The 19,424-nt window shown below is 47.2% G+C and overlaps 1 protein-coding gene across 3 annotated transcripts in view; it reads left to right on the plus strand.

The window, feature by feature from the left end:
* LOC118777782 (EH domain-binding protein 1-like) overlaps positions 1-19,424 on the plus strand; it is a 129,893-nt gene that overhangs the window by 41,350 nt on the left and 69,119 nt on the right. For 2 of the 3 annotated variants that reach the window (XM_036528950.1, XM_036528942.1), the window contains exons 6-11: positions 3,376-3,557; positions 5,165-5,304; positions 7,374-7,478; positions 8,458-8,583; positions 10,161-10,455; positions 12,450-12,669. In XM_036528950.1, the coding sequence (XP_036384843.1) occupies positions 3,376-3,557; positions 5,165-5,304; positions 7,374-7,478; positions 8,458-8,583; positions 10,161-10,455; positions 12,450-12,669 (1,068 nt within the window). The remainder of the gene's footprint in view (positions 1-3,375; positions 3,558-5,164; positions 5,305-7,373; positions 7,479-8,457; positions 8,584-10,160; positions 10,456-12,449; positions 12,670-19,424) is intronic. The other variant, XM_036528958.1, reaches the window with a different exon arrangement.

Consider the following 19,424-nt stretch of genomic DNA (forward strand, 5'->3'; position numbering starts at 1 on the left):
TCCTCTCGATTGTCCCCAGCCAGCTCCCTTAATTTCCCAACGCTGCTCAGACTCGCTCCGCTGGACAACGCGGCCCCGCTGCGCTCTCTCGCCGGACAGGGACCCGCGTTATCTGCTGAGGTGGCCGGTGAAGCGAAGGGGAGCGCGGCGGGAGAGGCGCTCTCTCCAGGCGCCCGGGCTCGACGTGGCACAGGTTTCACTTAGGCTGCGGCGGGCAGCGGAAAGGAGCCGCGTAGCGAATCGGCCTGGATCTGCTGTGATAAGATTGTGCTGCACTCAAAAGCAGCCTCGGTGCGAGCAGCACTGAGCCGTATGGAGACGTCAGACACCTCTGTGAACACAGTATATCTATATGTTACTCTCCTTCTCCCTCTCCATACATACACACACACTCACACACACACTTACACAAACATAAACACACATACATATCCACAGGCACCCACTTGAACGCTTTATTGGAATCCAAAATGTAACACACGGGTCACACAAAAGGGTGTAAATATAGGATATTTGGACGCAGTGATTTTATGTACCCTTGTGTGTGTTAGGAAATGCATTTACATAACTAAGGATTTATCATTCTCATCTGTGTTTACGGCTGCATATAGCACCCTCTCTTTCATTTTAACAGACTTCCAGTATTGGCTGAAACCAGGCAATATCTCGCAAGCTGTTTGGCTTTTCTCTTCAGTAGACCCGTCTCTCTCTCTCTCACACACACACACACACACACACACACACACACACACAAGCACACACACATATATACATCCATTCCAAACCACTTGCTTTGAAACCCAAGGCAGGAATGCCTCGTATTGTGTTCATGAGAGGATTTGGATTAGAATGCCCCCTCCACCGAGTAAAATCCATGCACCCCCCCCCCCCTCCCTTTTCCAATGTCACAGATACAAGATTTTGAAGTCATTTTGAATCAGTTCCGTGGCAGTGTTTGTTTGTTTGTTTTCCTCCCCGCTGTGTGTGTATATGTTAAATTCAGCCGTCAACAGCTCCACATTATGCAGCGGGGGGGGGTGGGTTGGAGAGAAAGCCGTGGCACAAACAGAAAACAAGCCTCCAGAGGCGGCGAGCAAAATGGAAACGTCAGGACAAACAAGGCCAAGAAACACCCTGTGATTAAATTCCACGCATTCACACGGAGAGACAAAACGCCCTCGCGGGCTCTTTCCCGTGTTCGCTTGTTCATTACAGATGGACGAACAGGGAACGGCGCGTCTCGCTGAAAAAGCTCGGAGAACACAAATTACCCCGGTTGCAGATGTAAAGAGGGTCGCGTCCAAGAAAAGCAGATTTGTTTAACTGGAAGGGAAAGAACAAGCACCGTTTCCGTGACAAAGAAGCGGCATCGCGTGTGCTATCATTGCGAGGAGCGTGTGGACAAATTCACGATATGCATATGGCACAGAAAGCAAGTGCCTCAAGGTATAATGTATAATGACAAGAAAGCTGAAACCGGTGGGCCAGAATCCCCCCACGCTGGTTATATCTTGCAGGGAGAATGGAGCACGCGGCAGGCTGCGCTTGCATTGTGCTTGATATTGGATCGGTATGTATTTTTCCCCTATTGTTTTCCGTACAGTATTTAGTGGCAGGATCCATTGACTGGACCAGCTCACTGCTCCCACAGTCCCCTGCAGCAGCTGATGGTGCAGAACGGACACACGCCCGCCGCTCCCAACTTTCCATCATTAAGTGCAACTCGACCCTCATCATCAGTGTACAGCCAGTCTGCCCGTGCTGACATCACACCTCAGGCTGAGAGGAGGAATGGCATGTTCTTTCTAGTGCCCGCGGACCAACTCATTATCAGTTGCATTTGAGGGTAGCTTTATTATGAGAGCTGTTGTCTGCAAACTCGACTCAAGCAAAAGTGCACAGATCCACGGTTCTTTCCTGCCGTTTGACTGATTGCAGCTGCTGCTGAGGTTGCGAACTGCTGCCCGTAGTCCTTGAAAACTTGGTTGCTGTTGGCTTAATCATTTTTGTCATTCGTTATTAACGTGTAAAGTTGTAATTTCATGTAACGTCATAAAGCCATGTCACCCTCTCCTAGTCTTCGTAAGAGTACATTATTCTAACAAAAATGCATTGTAAAAATTTCAAGATTTCTGCTTCCATTTAAAAGTATTTTATTGTAAGCTTCCATTGGGGATACTCTGTTTTTTTGACCAATTTTACAATGAAAGCTTTTTGTGAGAACTGCATAAGGGTTAAAATGCTACAAGAGAGACAGCTCAGCTAATTCCTACTGCGGGTAGAAAATATCTGTTTTTCTAAGCGTTTGCTGGGTAGTCAAAGAGAAGGGCACAAGTGACTGTCTTCAGGAAGTCAAAACATAAGCTTGGCCCTGTCAAAGGAGGTCCCTTTGAGTGGGTTTTAATGAGCCTGCTGGAATGTCTTCATTCAGCCACGGTTAACGGCGGCAGAGGGGAGACGTCCCCTATCGAGTGCCTGCGCATCAGGCTTGATCTCCCTTTGAATGGCCTGGCTCCTTTTAATTAGCCGTTTGTCTCGGGTTTGAAGTGACTGTTTTAGTCCCGTCTCCCTGCACTTCTTTGAGCCTCTTCCTGTGTGAGACATGAAGAGTCTGCGTGGCTTTTAATCCACAAAGCCAGTCAAGTGAAAGCAATATTCCTCGGCGGGGTTCAATGTTTTGCAATCTCTAGCTCTGATTTGCAACTGTTCATTTACTTTTTAAATACTTTTTCATCTTGCTGTGGCATATTGGCATTTCATGATTGATGTATAGGTTTGTCATCTATCAAAAGTCATGGAAACAGCTGTTTGTCACCAGCACATGCAAATAGTATTGACTGCCTAATCAGTGTGTCTCAGTTACTGTAGTTCCTCAGTTCTGATACTGTGCCTCACTTTGAATGAGTCCCGGCTGCCAGCAGTTACGATCTCATGCCTGTTCGTTCTGCTGGAAAGTATACTGACAAAGAGCCTTAGCCAAACTGGAGTAATGCTTCAGTTCTAAGTCACAAGCACTTATTCATGGATGCTTCGTTCACTTCAAATCTGCTGCCATCTTAATCTACTTTTTGTTTCTCGTGCCAGTCTGCCGTGAGTGTTTTTGTTTTCAGTGCAGGAGAAGTGCCGTACAAATTAAGTGTACTGCAGATACAGGCAAAATGGCCTGTAACAATGGGCTGTGCCTGACCTAGTCATTAGAATGATCTAGAATGGAGAATGGAGAGTTAGAATGTTCAATGGAGAAGAGACGGATAGGAATTAAATTCGTTATAAGCGACGATTTGTATGAAGTATGAAGACTGGAATGAAATATATGAATCAAATCTCTGGTTTGTTTTTCTCCCTCTGGAATCTTCCCCCACTCCTCCCCTTCAGGAGTCTCCATCGGGGCGGCGGAAAGCTTTGGCGACCAGCAGCATCAACATGAAGCAGTACGCCAGCCCGATGCCCACCCAGACCGACGTCAAGCTCAAATTCAAACCGCTGTCTAAGAAAGTGGTGGCGGCCACTCTGCAGTTCTCTCTGTCATGCATCTTCCTCCGAGAAGGAAAGGCAACGTGAGTCTCTTCCCGAAAAAGTATTTATTTTTTTTTTCTTACACTCACTGTCCTTCCCTCAGTCCACCTCAGCGCTCTGACACTCTATCACTCTCGCTTGCTTCTGTTCCTACGACTCGCCCTCACTCTATACCCCTTTTCTCTCCCCCTCTCACTCACCCCATCTAGCACTCTGTCTCACTTTCTCCGTTCCTCTTGTTTTTTCCCCTCCTCTCCCCCATTCCTGCTTTGCTCTCTCTCTCTCTCTCTCCCTCTCCCCTTTTCCCCTCTGGCCTCCCCCTCTCACTGTCCTGCGGCACAGGCAGTGAAGTTCCCATTAACATGCCTTGCATTCCCATCATACCTTCTCTTTGTCTCTCACTGGAAAAGTTGCTCCCTGGTCTCATTTTACCCCCCCGCCCTCTCTCTCCTGTTCCTTCTCCTGCTCTGCCTGTCTCAGCCTTTGACTCACACCACCCTAGAAGCTTCTGTCTGCAGAGGCGGTGGAGCGCACGTGCCCCGGGACGTTGAATTTAATCACCTGTCCGTGTGTGTGTTTGCGCTTGTGCGTCTGTTTGTGTGTGTCTGTCTGGCTGCGTGTCTTTGTTCCGCTGCGTCTGCGCGTGTTTGTGTTTTGTCTCCGTCCGCCTGCCCGCGTGCGGCTCTGAGCGCGTGAGATGAGCGCGGAAATTAAGCCAACAACGGCAGAGTCCGACGGACGAGCAGCCGGGCCGCTTCGCCTAAAAAGCTGGGCCCCCCCCTCAGAGAAGGGGCCAGGGGGCGGCGGGAAGGGGAGATGCAGCGAGGTGACGCCGCCAACTCGCCGGCGAATAAACTCCGTTACATAAGTTCCAGTAAGCTCAGTGGCTGTAAAATGCAATGCAGATGAGAAAGGGAGACGGAGATGGCGATGGGGAGAGCTAATCCGCTGGTGTTATCTGCCTCTCGCCATCCTCGCACTTGTGCAGGAATGTGTTGTTGTTCCTGCTGGAGGTCCCCTGATCAGGAGCATGAAGGACACATTGTTCACAGGAGCATGACTCGCCCCCGTCTCCAGCCATATCTTACACTCCATTTTATTACATGTGCAGGCGGATTCTGCACACCCACCTGGGACAAGATGAAAGGCCTGCTCTGGAATATGATGAACTGTACAGCTGCACTAAGTTCTGTTTTGTTGAGCTGAAATAAAGTTAACTATGATGAAAGTGTATGTAGAAGTGAAGTTTTAGCTTAGTAACCGTGCTAGGCAAAGGCTGCATCTGTATACTGTACTGTGCAGGAAAACTGTGGTTTTGAAGTATATGGTAGGTTTTTTTTCCATTTTAGTTGTTGTATCTTTGTCTTCCACACCATGTATACATAATAATGTTATTTTAATTTTGTTTCCTAGTGTCACAGTAAGCATGTAACTGTTGTGAATATGTCCTGGTCCTGTTTTTGTGCTGTGTGAAAACTGGTCTTTAGTGTGGTCCTTTTTGGGAAGCCACTCCTACGTTGCAAGCTTTATGCAGCTGAGTGTCCAGTATGTCATGCCGGTGGAGATTTGAATCCGGGATTGTGGCTGTAAAGTAATTGGTGGCTGTGTACCTTATGACAAACTGGTGGTGTTTGATTGGTTGTCCCAGGGATGAGGACATGCAGAGCCTCGCTAGCCTGATGAGCATGAAGCAGGCGGACATTGGCAACCTGGATGACTTTGAGGAGGAGAACGAGGAGGATGAGGAGAACCGGGTCAATCAGGAGGAGAAGGCCGCTAAGATCACAGGTGAGTGAGGGGATCCAGAGGCCCTGAATGCAGACTGAACCAAATGGACTGGGGGCAGCGGGGGTGGTGGCACAACCTGTGACAAAATACAGTGAACTTTCTTCCAGAACCTCTCATCCCACAGCCACAGCTGGCATTCCCCCCGCAATTCCATCCCTTCAGTGAACACGTGTTACAATGACAGCATGAAGTGCGAAACCTAAAATAGCCTCAGATACAAGGCCGCGGCGTGTCACCATGGGCTGTTTGAGCAGTATAAATGCAGCGGAGAGCAGAGGAGAATGTCATACATTTCAGACGTGTGCGGATGCAAAGCACCTGCACAGCCCACGCTGGCGTGGTCCGGCTGGCGCTCTGCCCGGCATGGGGCCGGCTGGGACGCACTCATCCAGGTCCTGGAAGAGGTTTGTCAGCGCCGGGCAGAGTCAGGTGGAGCCCCTCATCAGGCACCGCTCCTGAGGCTCCTCCTCATGGTGTCTGGCAGTACCTCTGAGGCCCAGAGGGGAGGGGTCGGGGGGGGCTGACACGCCCCAATGCCCCCTGTCGCCAGCCCCTCCCCCTCCCAGCCGGAGCTAGGGTTTAGCCGCTGCCATAAAGGAGTGTGGTTTTGTGGCAGACCTCATGCTGCTGCTGTCTTCATTCCTCACATTCTGTGTTTGATTTAACCTTCAGGAAGGTCAGCTGGGAACTTATGGTCTCTTATGGTGATGCCATTGAAATGCAAGGACATTAGGGAATGTAGGAGATTATGAAGTTAGTCAGTAGTGTGGGGGGGATGACTGGGTAACCAACTGAGAGAGCCAGACTGAGAAAGGTGGCATGTGACAAGTGAGTCAGCACCTAGGGTTAACATCTCCTTTGATGGGATGCAGCTCCAACAGCACAGCGCCCCCTTTGCTGCGGTTGGTTTTAACCGGGTCACTGGCACACCAATTCCACGTTCAGCAGCAACCAGTATTTCCAAGTGCCAATCAGGCGTGATCCCACTAACCTAAGTACCAGCACAGGAGGAATTTACAGTGGCATGGGTGGAAACTCAGACAGTAAAAGATAGACGCCTGTCATAACAGCTCTAAAGAATGACTCCCATGTCAAGCAGAATGTTGTAGATGGGAGACTTTGCCTGTGCGTAGTTGTTCATTTCTTCAGTGGGACGGGAGCCTTTCCGTGAGTGCCGGATTGATTTTACACCGACTTCTAAAAAGATAGCGTGTGAAGCACCGGCAGCGTCTGAGTTTTGCGGCAGTTCCCTCCATATTGCTCCTGACATGGCAGTGTGCCTCACTCCCGTTCACTCCAATATCAGCGCCCGGCTGCAGGGATCTTCATTTCATGGTTGAGGTAGCATTGGCATTTGAACTTTTATTTGATTGACGTTTTTTTTTCCCCCATTTATTTGTGGACCATTTTCTGTTTTTTTTTTTTTCCCGTCTCTGTGTTTTAGTATCTATTTCTGTTTCTGGCTTTCTGTCTCATTTCTTTTACCCATCGAGCTTATGCTTCCTGTGTGTCATTGTGGTCACACATGACCGTTCTGCTTGCTTCCCCGCGCGTGCTCAGGATCGCAGCGTGGATAATGTGTGCTGGGAGGTTTGCTTGGCCTAAAGCGGGTTATAGAAGAGATGCATGGAACCCTGATATGGAACATTGCTTTCTGTCTTAGGCAAGTTTTATATACATAGGGATCCTATAGGAATGCATGAGTTGCATGCGCACGTCTCTATTGTGCAGTTTTAAATTAAAGACGCTTTTATGTAGGACAGTTATATAATGTAGCCTACTGCAGCTTCCTACGGTATTTCAGATGTTTCTGAACAGGCGTTAAGACACTGCTTTCTGAATGTAGTAGCAAGGTAGCAAGCAAGATGATGTCCCTGCGCCGTTGTGAGAACATCACGCTTCTTAGTGAGGGACAACTCAAGACTGTCATCCAAAAGTGAATATCTGCAGGCACGTGATTAAATGAGCAGTTTGTATATTGTGTCTTTTCCTCTGTGTTTTTGACATGTGTGTCCTTGGGTTCTCTGTCTCTCTCACTCACTCTTCTCCTGACTGGCTTCTGTTTACAGAAATAGTAAACCAGTTGAATGCCCTCAGCAGCTTAGATGGGGATCCTGATGACTGCCTAAAGCAAGCAAATAAGGCATCTGCTAAATCAGCCAGTTCCTCTGAAGGTCTATGAGCTTTCATCTTTTCTTTCTCTCTCTCTCTCTCTCTCTGGTGTTCTCTGCCGTTCTCGTCGTGGTCTGTTGTCAGGTTCCCTGCATCGGTTTTCTGTCCATTTTCTTTATTCTTCCCTCTGTTTTCCCTCCCTCCCCTCCCCTCCCTGCTCCTCCCCCAATTCCTCTCCGCTCTGTGGCAGTCTGCAATTTGTAGTGAACCATTAAAGGCTGAAGCAAATGCTCTTCCCCTGTCCCCCCAGTCTCACTTTCGTGGCAGCGGGTCAGCGGCGGAGACCAAATCGAAAAAGGAAGGAAAGAAGTATGAAACGCAGACCCCCCCTCCCTAATCAAATTGAAAACGCCAAGGCGCCAGTAAACAGTGGCCTAATGTCACTGTCCGTGTGGAACAGAGAACAACTCCCACATTTGCCTGGTAGAACAGTCCATTTCGTATGTGTGGGCGGGGGGGGGGGGGCAAAGGTGTGGGCTGTTGTGTCTGAACAGCCCTGTTCCTCGTGACTGGGGGATCGGCGTTGGTGGCTAAATATGGTTCAGAATGTGCTGGCCAGTCCGAGGTGAGGAATGGCACACAGTCTGTTCGAGAGGCACTCTCTCAGGCACGCAAAGCACAGCCCGATAGTCTGGTAAAGGGGCGCAAACAAGGAAAGCAGGATTTCGGCAGTTTCCCTGTCTGCTGAAAGGACAAGAGGGAGAGAGGCAAAAGTCACACTCCAGGTCTCGTTGCTGATGACGTGATCCAAATCAGAGGACGTCAGCTGTAACATTATTACGGGACTGTTGGATTGTGGGTAATGATGTGGCCTTTGGTTCACTCCAAAGTGCTTTTTTTGTTTTTTTGTTTTTTTTGGCGATTGTGATCGTGTTATGTTTTTTCTGTTATCGTGAGTTGTGACGAAGCCTTGCATTTGCAGAATCTTGACCTTCTAGAAAAGCTGTGTCTTCTCTCTGTGAAACTGTGACTTCTCAACAGAGCTCATCAGCAAGCTGAACTTCCTGGATGAGGAGGATCAGGACACCTCCAACATGGTCACCAACCCCTTTGAGGACCCCGATGATACCCACGAGTTGAACCCATTTGGGGATCCTGATGAGGAAGGTAAAACAGGGTTTATTTAATGATGCTGTCTGCATACACTTACCAGTTATAGACATACAGGGGATGCATTATGTATGAGAGAAGGTCAGGCTCATACTGGAGATACACCTACATCATAGTTAACCGATATCACACTAAACCCAGCGTATAGGCTTCCTCAGGACAGTCAATTGAGGAGAGTCTGACATTTATAACAGTCTGCATGCCAACAGATAGTGTCATGACATTTATCTCCAACATTTTATTGAATTTACCAATTGTGACATCGCATCAACATGCACTCATTTAGGGCAGGTCTCGGTCAGGCTTCTGTCTTACCTCAATGAAATGCGTCACTCACTGGCCAAGTGTTGCCTGCCTTGTTCCTCTCATGTCAGACCTTATCAGCCGTCTATGAAGAAAGTGTGGAAGCTGACTAACACCACCATGTCACAACCAGCCAAAGCTACTTTACGGCAAACAAGTCCTGAATGCAGTACACCCTGACTTTAGAAACCTCTTCACAGGCTAGCACTTGCCTGTACATGTGTAAAACATTATAATAATTGTTATAGTCGGGCTGATGTCAGCCTCTTGCATATACGAATACAATCAAAATAAAAATGGTTTCTTTACGCAGAACTAGTCGTGTCAGTGCTGCAAGATGCTAAATACAGTGACAGGCAGTGTTGACCAATAATCCAGTAATTCCATTCGAAAACCAAAAATACAGAGCTGACTGCTAAGATATCAATTCTTGAAAGGACCCAAAAAAAAAAAACCATGCCAAGGCTGAAATGAATGAATCGCTGGGATGGTGTGACTGTTTCCTTAGGCGCTTCTGGCAATCCTTTTAAGCGTGCACCTTGGCTACAGATAGGCAGGGGAAACCCCGGATTAATGAAGCAGGGAAAATGTATGTGATATTATATAAATAAGACCCTGAGCTAGAATGAGAACCAGAAATGCCTGCAGCACTTACAATAAGGATTTGCCTTTGCTTGCTGTGGCTTAATGCATTTTCTGGAAGAATTTGTTTCATCTTAGCTAATGGTTCAGGAAAAAAAAATGTTGCTATCACCAACCCGGTCATCTCCAAACATTGAAAGATGTGTGAGGCCTGCATCTGAAAAGCTAGAGTACCTCGAGCACAACGGTCACCCATATTAATTTAGCATAATAGCTGATCCAATTATGTAATTAAGAGGTTGGATGGAACACAAACCAGAAACATTTGTAGCACTCCAGAACCATTGTAGTGTACTCTTACCTTGACTAATTTTTCTGGTCAAGTATAATGTGCACGTTCTGGACATTGTTCTTTTTTCAGGCTGTGTAGGTCATGTATCTTTTGATCTGGGCAGATTCTTTCAGAGAGAACATTTTATTTAGAATTTAGTTGAATGCATGCAAGAGCTGTTTGGTGACATTTTAGCAGCATTGGAAGGTATATGTGTGAATATGAAGAGAATTCAGCATGTGTGTCAGCTCTGGGTTATTCTTACTTTGTTCATTTACTACACTGGTGCTGTTAATTGTGACTTACCTGTACACTGACCTGGTTAACTGCCCTGTCATCTTGCGCTTCCACATCACAGAGCCTGTCTCTAAGCCCACTGCCCAAATCGGTCAGAAGGAGGACGAGTCCTTCCACGACCTCGACCCCTCCAACCCTTTCAACGACACGGAGCCCGAAGCCGCACCGAGCGGGAACCCCTTCGACGAGCCCGACCCTGACAGCGGGCCGGAGCCGCAGCCTGACAGTGGGCGGGAGGGGCTCAGGATGGAGCAGCCCCCCCCGAAACCCGCCAAGAGGCAGAACGTGAGGCCCGTGGACATGAGCAAGTACCTGTACGCGCCGGCCACCCGGCCCGAGGAGGAGGAGCTGGATGAGTGAGTGCTGGGCGGAGATGGTTGCCGTGCTGATGCTGCAGACAGGGCTCCGTAGACGTGGCCTAATTCACCAAGTACTTGGCTGATATTAAATGGAAAAACGCACCAGGGTGCTCTTGAAAGTTTCAGTCTCTGGCTCTGGAGAAATGAAAAGAGGTGCTCGTTGAACTGAGGGGGCTTAACAAGAACAGACAAAGGAGAAAGCAGCCACAATTGTCCAGATAATGCTTCATAAAAATGGGTGTTAATTGTCCTGGGTTCAAGGAACTTCATTGTGTTGGCATAGCCAGGAAAGACATTAAAACAATGCGTAGCTATATGCAGGGGTTTAACACCAGTGTGATACTGCTGCATTAGCTTTCACTGAGACTACCCAGGAACTGTTGTCCCTCATAGCACAACACCTCCTGTTTTCCAGTTTTGTTTCAATCTTTTTTTTTTTTCAGTACAGCAGTACATGTAGCTGTGAGATAAAGCAGTTCAGATTTCAGTAGGATTAAAGATAACACAAAACCATACACTGACCACTCTGTGATGGAAAAGGTTGGCTTTACTGAATTTTATTAATTGGGAAAAACTGCTGTAGATGTGCCTTGGGTGGGGCTATGTACTTCATTTTTAAAGAGTTTTAAAATTCTGATCGGACATGTAGCAGCTGATGGCGTGAAACCCTATACCCCAAACCGCACCTTCCCCTGGAAGGTGTTTGGACTTAAATGTGCTCTTGTGCAACGCCCTTACATACAGCGTTCTGTCTCTCATTTTAAACCTATGCCCACTCTACTGAATAAATATTGGGGACATTCTGGGGACAGGCAGGGCTCAGGGGTTGGAATGGCTTGTAAGCTATGTGGAAAGGGTGCCTGGTCCATGGAATCTGGCTCCATGTATTCTTTTACCTATTCCTCACTGTCGTACCTGCCCCCCTTAGTAAATGCTGCCTTTGAGCTTACCTTTCCCTTGAACAACAAATCATGAAACCTGCCATTTCATTCACCTCAACCTGAGGAAGAGCTGTAGAATTCCGAGGCTGATGTTCTTATTCTTCTCCTCCACCTTGCATTTCGGCAGGCAAATTCTTTCCGCCGCTGCACGGCTGTGTGTTTTGACTGCTCTTTTCAGGTCCGGCCGGCCTTAGTTTGTGTGGTTTGCAGTGAGGGAACGCGTTTGGACCTCCGCAGTGGCTCTGTTTTCATTCGCCCCTGTCTGTCTTTGGTACGCTGTGTGCGTTTAACCTTGTCTTTCACCCACGCACCCAGCCCTGCCCCGCGGGCCTTCTCTCCTTGGAGTCAGTGACTGACAGGCGCGCTGTGAAGGTGGGCTCGGTCAGGAGACAGGCTGGCGCATTGATACAATCTGGCCTGTTTGTCTCCCTGTCAAGGGTCTGGCTGCAGGAACAGGGGAAAGGGAACGGGGGTTAGTTAAAAAAACTGACCCCAGAGCACCTGGCCCCTCAGCTGCCCAATGAGCCGTTTGATAGGTCAATTCTAATTTGGTCTCTCTGTGAAAGCGGAGGGGGGGTAATTTTCTCTGGCGTTGAAGGGAAAACAAATTGAAGTTGTCGTTTGTATTGTGATTGAGCCAGTGTTGAATTTCTGTTGCTATTGCAGGTATATACACAAGGACAGGGTTGTGATCTGATCTGATAAGTGTACCCATACTTCCTGCAGTTACTGCCAGCAGCCTCCAGGTGGCACTGTGTTACTATATCTATTGGTCCATAAGTTTCTCTTCCACTTGCTTTTCAAGATGAGCCAACAAAAACCCCACAGAAAACTTGCATAATATCACTGTAGCTCATAAAATGGCTTTATGGGTAGTTGTAAATGGTAAGAAAAAGTTAAGGATTAAAAGATTAGTACTGCCCCCAGAAAAGCTGAACCCCAAACAGCCAAAATACAGGTTTTTGTCCTCTGATTTTGTCACCTATGAACACAGTCCCCAGGCTTGAATGTGCAGGGATGCAGTTGACCCTGTCACCATGTGTTCCACAGGTCTAACCCATTCTATGAGCCTAAGGCCCCCAGCTCGGCCCAACCTGCACTGGCGTCTCCAGAAAACAGTCTGGAAAGCCGGACCAAGAGGAAGGCCCCCGCGCCCCCCACGGCCACCCCCTCACCCCCAACGCCAAAGACAGCCACCGAGAAGGTGGCAAGCGGGCCCGCTGCTGTAGCTGCTGTCGTGGGGAAGGAGCTGGCCTCCTCCTCTCCCAAGGTGAGGCGCGCCCCCATCTCACCCCTAACACACATGTGCACCTCCAGGAGACCAGGGGAACGGTTTGTTTGTCCAGTATTAGTTTTCCACATTCCTCTGTCAGATGCATGTTTGGCTGTATTTCCACTGGCAATTTGAATTTGATTTTCATTCATAAATATATTTTGCGTACTTGTGATACTTGTGAGTGGAGTAGCCCTGGGTTAGCCTGTCCCTGCCTCTGGAAGGTTGTAAGTCCTGGCAAAGATTTGAAATCCTGATCTCCCGCGATTCCTCGTTTGGCAGTCAATGGTGAAGAGGTAGACCCGGGGCACTGTGGTGTACTGGTGGCCTTTCTGGGCCTTTGTGTCATAGAAAAGGGGGAAGAAAAGACCCACCCTGTGCACCATTTTGGCTCAAACCTGGCCTCCAACAACATGTACCCGCAACTAGCAGGAGAGCGCCATCTGTTACTCGAGATCCCGTCCCTCCGTGCCCCACGCGCGTCTCCGCAACACCACCATTTGCTTATGCGTGCCCCTTATTTGAATATATGTATTTATGCGCCGGCATATTTATTTTCTCCAGCGCGTTGGTGGATCTAATTAAACGGGTGCTGGCCACACACGCAATGAGAGCCAGCCCAGTGGGTCTGAATGACGCCGTGGCCCAGTGAGCGGGGCGGGGGGTTTAAACACAGCCAGCTTAACTCCACCGGGCTGATCACAAGGGGCAGCTTTGCCCTCCCCTCCACGGCTGTTTTTAGTTTCCAGTGCAATAAGGTGGGCCGTATTTAATTACGGCGAGGGCGTTATCACCCAGCCGCACTTGTGTATGACCGCGCATGAGGAGGCCCCCCCCGGTCCTAAATGGGTTTAATTACCCTGACTCACTGGGCTGTGATGGGGCAGCCACGGCTAAAGGGTAGGGCTGGGTAAGGAGAGAGAGGGGGGGGGGTTATCAAAAGCACAAACAACTGCAGATGTGTAAACTCATTTTGAGTATCATTAGTACTCGATAAACAGCTGTGGACAGTGGAGGAACGTGCGTTGTGTGCAATTTTTCTGTCAGTTTTGTCCTTTAGCCCGTAGATTGTTTTATGAAAAGGGATACGTCTACCAAAGTTTGTTAATTAGTTTTCGGTGTGTCTTGTATTTTTTTCTCTGGTCTGGGGTAAGTGGACTGGGACCCAGCACCAAACTGGGGACTTGTGGATGGAGTTGCTACACAGCTGCATGGATTTTTGATTAGGGAAAATAACTTTGTTTCTAGTACGTCAGCGGCAAAGTCTTGTTTCAGATGTTTGGAGATTGGCATACCCTGAAGCATTTGCGCAGATGAGTTTTCCTCAGAGGGGTGATCAGACAAGACCAAAAAAATTACAGAATTAATGCAAAAGTTGCTCTTCCGGTTCACAAACCCGCCTGTCTTGCAGCAAGGGCCTGGGTCAAAAGGAAGATGACTCACAGAGGATGGTCTTGGCACTTACCTCCCTTTCTACAGTTTTTTTTTTTCCGTCTATCTGTGGAATTAGACACGACAGTAAAAACACCCTGCTGCTCAAGTGCTAAAATCAGTCTGTTGCCCCAACAGGCATTAGTATTGTGGGTTTTTTTTTAATAAAAGTGTAAGGATAACCAACAGCTTATAGTTAACACCTCTCTATTTTGGTTTCACTGGCGTGATTTGAAACATCATGTAGCCTTATTACAAAATATGTGGAAAATCTTGGAAAAGAAAATTATACTTCACTAAAAATAATGCTGTATCAAATGTTTATTGAAAAAAACTAGTTAATATGCAGTTTGTCAGTGGTCTTGATCAGTGCATTTAGCCAATAAATAATACATGCCATAGTAGGAATATTAATAAACTAAAAATAGATATATAAAGAGAGAGATAGAAATATGTTTTTGCATTTTAGGGAAAGTACCTAGCATTTGTTTGGCACTGGGAAAATAATTGTCCTTTTGAGTAATGGAGTATTTAAAATCCAGGACTGCAAAAAGACTGCCAGGAAGACTGTTCTTTATAGAAAAGCACATCAAATATCAGTAATCATTATTTTAAACACCAACACAGTATTATGTTTGGGTTCAGATTCTCTCAAAGACGCAATTATGAGGGAATCAAAAAAGAAAGCAACCAAAAGAAGTCTTGTTTACACCACCTGGTTAAAAAACAACCTTTTTGTAGTGAAAACTGGTTCTGTAGAGATATTCCCCGTAAAATAGATACAGAGGAGAATAGAGGGGTTCTGAAAGGCTTTTTAAATACAGCCAGCCTCTCCCAGATAGCGCAGACACACTCTAGCTTTTTTTTTCCCCCTCTCTTTCCCTGGAGGATTACTACAGCGTACTTCTGCCATGTTTCAGGACCTGCTGCCGCCATGGCCTCCTCCATTTGTAGAATTCGAGATGACCTTTGAATGAATAAAGTCAAAAAGGATTAAGGAGAGACATTCTCAACAATGGGCGCAGGAGTAACAGATGCAGCCGACTTTGAACGTGGGAGGATTGCAGATGCTTCTCTGCCTGAAGGCCGTGTTTATGAGGTGTCCGTGTCGGCTGCGAAAATCCAAACAAGCTTTTAGACGAAGCAGAAAAAAAAAACCCACAAAAAAGAACTGAGGGTAATCTGGAATCGTGAAAATAAGGAGAAATATTCTAAATGGCAAAAGAACACGTAACTGATCTGCCACGGAGGATGTACAGTACGAAGTAAATTAGTTTTTTTTTTTTTTCCCCTTTTCCCTCAAGTCATTTCACCCGTTTGATTCTCTGTGATAACATCGCACCTTTTAATATCCTTATCGTGATTTTCATTTATTTGTCTCCCTGATCTAATCCCTTCTACAAGGTGTAAGAACACATGATCTGTGGGGTAAAGTCAGAGATCTGTGTATCATGTCCCAGCCTCCCCATCCTATACAGTATTCCTGTAAAATTATAGAATATAGGCCTATTGTGTTAGGTTAATGTAGTTTATGTATGTGCCTGTGTGTGTGTGTGTGTGTGTGTGTGTGTGTGTCTGTCTGTCTGTCTGTGTATGTATACATAACACAGTGCATGTGTTACTGCCAAACATAATAAAAAATGTGTGTAGGCACTTTCGCATTAATTTTCCTGGCAGAACGGTGTAAACCAAAGTATACATCACTTTCAAAACAGAAAAATCACATATTCATAAATCTTTCACCTGTGTGCAGTCTTCATTAGTGAGTGCATGCAATTCATTTTTAAATTTGACATACTGGTGTTTTTTTTTTTTTTTTTTTTTTAAGATTGATGTTGAATTACTGATTTGATCAGTACATGATTGCAGTTTGCAAAGTCTGTTGATTATTAATGGAATTTCTGCCCCTGTGTTTAAAACTAGGCATCATTTAAGGTGCATTGAAGCTCTGTAACTGTTGCCATCTAGAGTTCTTATCAAACATTAGCAGCAGTGGGACTGGAATGAAAGCTTAAAATGTACAAACTCTGGGCCTCATGAGTGGAGTTGATGCTTCTGTAATGAGGTATCAAGAAGAGATGTGTACCTCCACTCTTACAATTCTCCCCCACCGAAGTTTAATGAAACTGAACGAACGTTTCGGCGAACTAGGTCTTCATCAGATCTCCATCAGCTGGACATATTGCTGCAGGGCAGGAGACCCGATAGCACTTATCTCTTCCTGACTGTGTTTGCTCCCAGCACCTGTAAAATTCTTTGGATGCGCTGATACTGCTCATATTCATTGACTCTGTAATGAGGTGTTTTATTAGATGCTTAGATGAGAGGTAAGAAGCACTCATCTCCTGTCTGTATGAGCGCTGAGCGCTGACCCCTCTAAATCACATGCAGACCTAGGAGAATTGCCGAGCCACTTGGGGAATGCGTCGCAAATAATACCTCGGCTCTCGGATTCTGCCTTGTCGCACAGCAGCCTGCAAAGCTCAGGTCTTGCTCTGAACACACTTTTGGCATTAAGTGGGATGAACCCAAATAATCCCCCCGCAGCGTTCTCGTCGGCGAGACCTCTTCACATTTAGAACATTTTGAAAGCTGTTTGTTTTGGCAAGTTTAGAGTGTTAATCGTCTCCACCCTGTCAAGTACGGGTAATCCAATAAGGAAAACGCGTAATAATGTTCTGCTCCCGCTTTGCTACTGTTCCCGTTCCTTTTTCTGTGGATGCGTAGCAGGCATCGCGGTTCAGCCGGAGCCTCATTGCGATATCACCCGCAGGTCGCCGGCCCTAATCCCAAACACCCATTCGCCACAGCTGCCCCCGCCCTCTCCATATGTTCAGTGCGTTTGAATGATAGAATTTCTTAACATACTGGCTGGAATTTTTTTTATTCAGGTTTCTTTACTTCCTTTTTCCTTGTGTAATTAAAGCACTGCATTGTCCTCTGTGAGCACAGAATGGAGGCTGTTCTCCTGCTTTGACTTTAGCATCTGTCAGCCGGTAGTACAGCTCTCAGGGATTCATTGAAATGCTCAATGCAAAAAGTAAGCTGCTCTGATTCCTGTAATGGTGATTTCTGACCCTGTTCTGGCTTGCTTTTCTCTCTGCATTTTCATGGGCATTTGGTGTGTGATTTTTTTTTTTCCTCCTGTGCGTCTGTTGTAAGTTACAACCTGTCTGTCTGGCATTTGACTGATGGCCATACGTCCTGATACACATTCACGAAACACAGCAGTGCTCCACACCCAACTTTACAAGGTCCTGTTCATTGGAAACGAGAGAAAATTGAAAAAATGAAAATGGGCTTTATTTTGAAACACACCCTGCGTATGTTCAGGTTAATCAAAGGAATGCAAATTAAATTACATTTCAAGGGAAACGAGACGACACAGCGGGAGTCGGGGGCCAGAGCTGTTTCCTTTAATTTCTGCGCTTTGTTTTCCGAGGTATCTGAAGTGCGGTGTGCGTGTTCAATTAGCCGAATTAACATAATTGTTTAATTGAGTTCGCGGAAGGCTCTCGTGTTTCTTAATTGGGTAGCAGAAGGTTTCTGCCAGTGATTGTGGCTTTGGCTTCCTGGCGTGTGTCAGGGCTGTGATGTAGGCAACCGAGGGGAGGGAGTCCTGAACGGACACATTTCCTTTTAAAATCACCTTCAAAATGTACCTCAGAGACATTCCAAGATCATTATGAGTGCACAAGTGAAACTGCTGCACTTTCTCACCAGTAGTGTTAGCAGGCTGTGCTGTGTTTCTAACGAGCCCCCACGGAGTAAGGAGACATGGTCCAAACAACAGGCTCTCCTGGGTCACTCGTACCAGGCTGGACGCTAATAACAAACAGGAGTGTCCGAGCAGGCAGTGGAGGGGTGGCCAGACCGGTCCTCCGGCGTGTCCACAAAGGCTGTAATGGGGGCTGGCCGGCCGTTAATCTGTGAAACGTAAGGAGAGTAATCCCTGGGCTAAATCATGACTCCTCAGCTTTTCCCCTTTTCTTCTCTCCTTTGTTCCGTAAGCGATCCTGGATATTGCGGGAGAATGGATCCCACTCTGCGGAGATGCGGTAAATCCCAGGAACTAGAGTCCCTCGGGCACGGCTGCGGGGTTGCCGCTGTCAGTGATTCTGAGGTGGCCCGGACGCCGTCGACCGCGGCGTGCTTTCTAACCTTTTCCGATTTTTTTTTTTTTTTTTTTTTTTTTTTTTTCCCCCCCCCGGCTCGATCCGAACAGAGCAAAGTTTGTTTCAAACCAGGCAGAGGGGTTGAAGAGAGAGAGAGCCAATAAATAACTTAACCTTTTTCCCCCGGTCCCGCACCAAAGTGCACACAGCCCCGAAGAGAACGCAGAGGCCTTAAGAATGTCAGAGTCTGACATTTCGCCGCCAATTTCACATAAAACCGCATGCCTGCGCACGCGTGGCCCCGTGCGCACTCCTGTCATACTGATAGATAACCAGCATCTGATGTTGACGGTTTTGATGCGGGGAAAAGGATTTGCTTTTCCGCGTTCGCCTCGCTGCGGCTCTCAGGTCCACTGTTCACGTGTCACTGCCAGGCCTGCGCTTGCCGTTACCTCCGTGTGCTGCAATGAAGGGGATCGTGTCCTTTGTTCCGGTCAAAAATGTGCAAATATGTCTTTCACAGGGCAGCTATTGTCATCCAGCAATGGAACAGGCCATGTGTTATGTTACTCTTCCTCGGAGCCAATTATGTCTACTTTCCTAACTGAGATGTCTTTTAACTGTTTGAAACTTTTTGAACTGAGCGTAGAGGAGTAGTCGACTGGAGTGGCACTGTCACTAATTCCACTTGGAAACAGGCGGAGTACAGATGATATTTTGAGCTGGTTACAGTAATGCAACTGTCTTTCTTCTCTTACATACTCCCCCCCCCCCCCCCCCCCCCCTGTGTGGTTCGTGTGTTAAGCGCTTGAAGGGCTCTCCAATACCCACGCAGACCGGTATAAAAGGTTTACAAAGCGGTTCGCAATCTTCCTTTTGGTAAGTCCTTAGTTTCATCTGTTAGGGATTACTGTACGGCGTTTGGAGCGGGAGAAGAGGGAGGCACAAAATGGGGAAAAAAAAAGAGAAAACAAATTGTAGCGTAATCTCCAGAAAGAATACCTGTTTGAGTGAGGAAGTCTCTGGACTATAAATTTTGAAAATCTCATAATCCTTCATGTTTGATGTTTGAAAGCTAATGGCGTTTATTAGGGTGGCCCAAAAGGGGCTTTGTCCTCAGTGCGGTTGCCTGTAGAGGTTTTGAATGACATGGCGGAGAGAGAGGGGGTAACTTTAGCTTAATCTGGGCTTATCCGGCCCAGACTC

This window comes from Megalops cyprinoides, chromosome 1, assembly GCF_013368585.1.
Source record: "Megalops cyprinoides isolate fMegCyp1 chromosome 1, fMegCyp1.pri, whole genome shotgun sequence".
NCBI lineage: Eukaryota > Metazoa > Chordata > Actinopteri > Elopiformes > Megalopidae > Megalops > Megalops cyprinoides.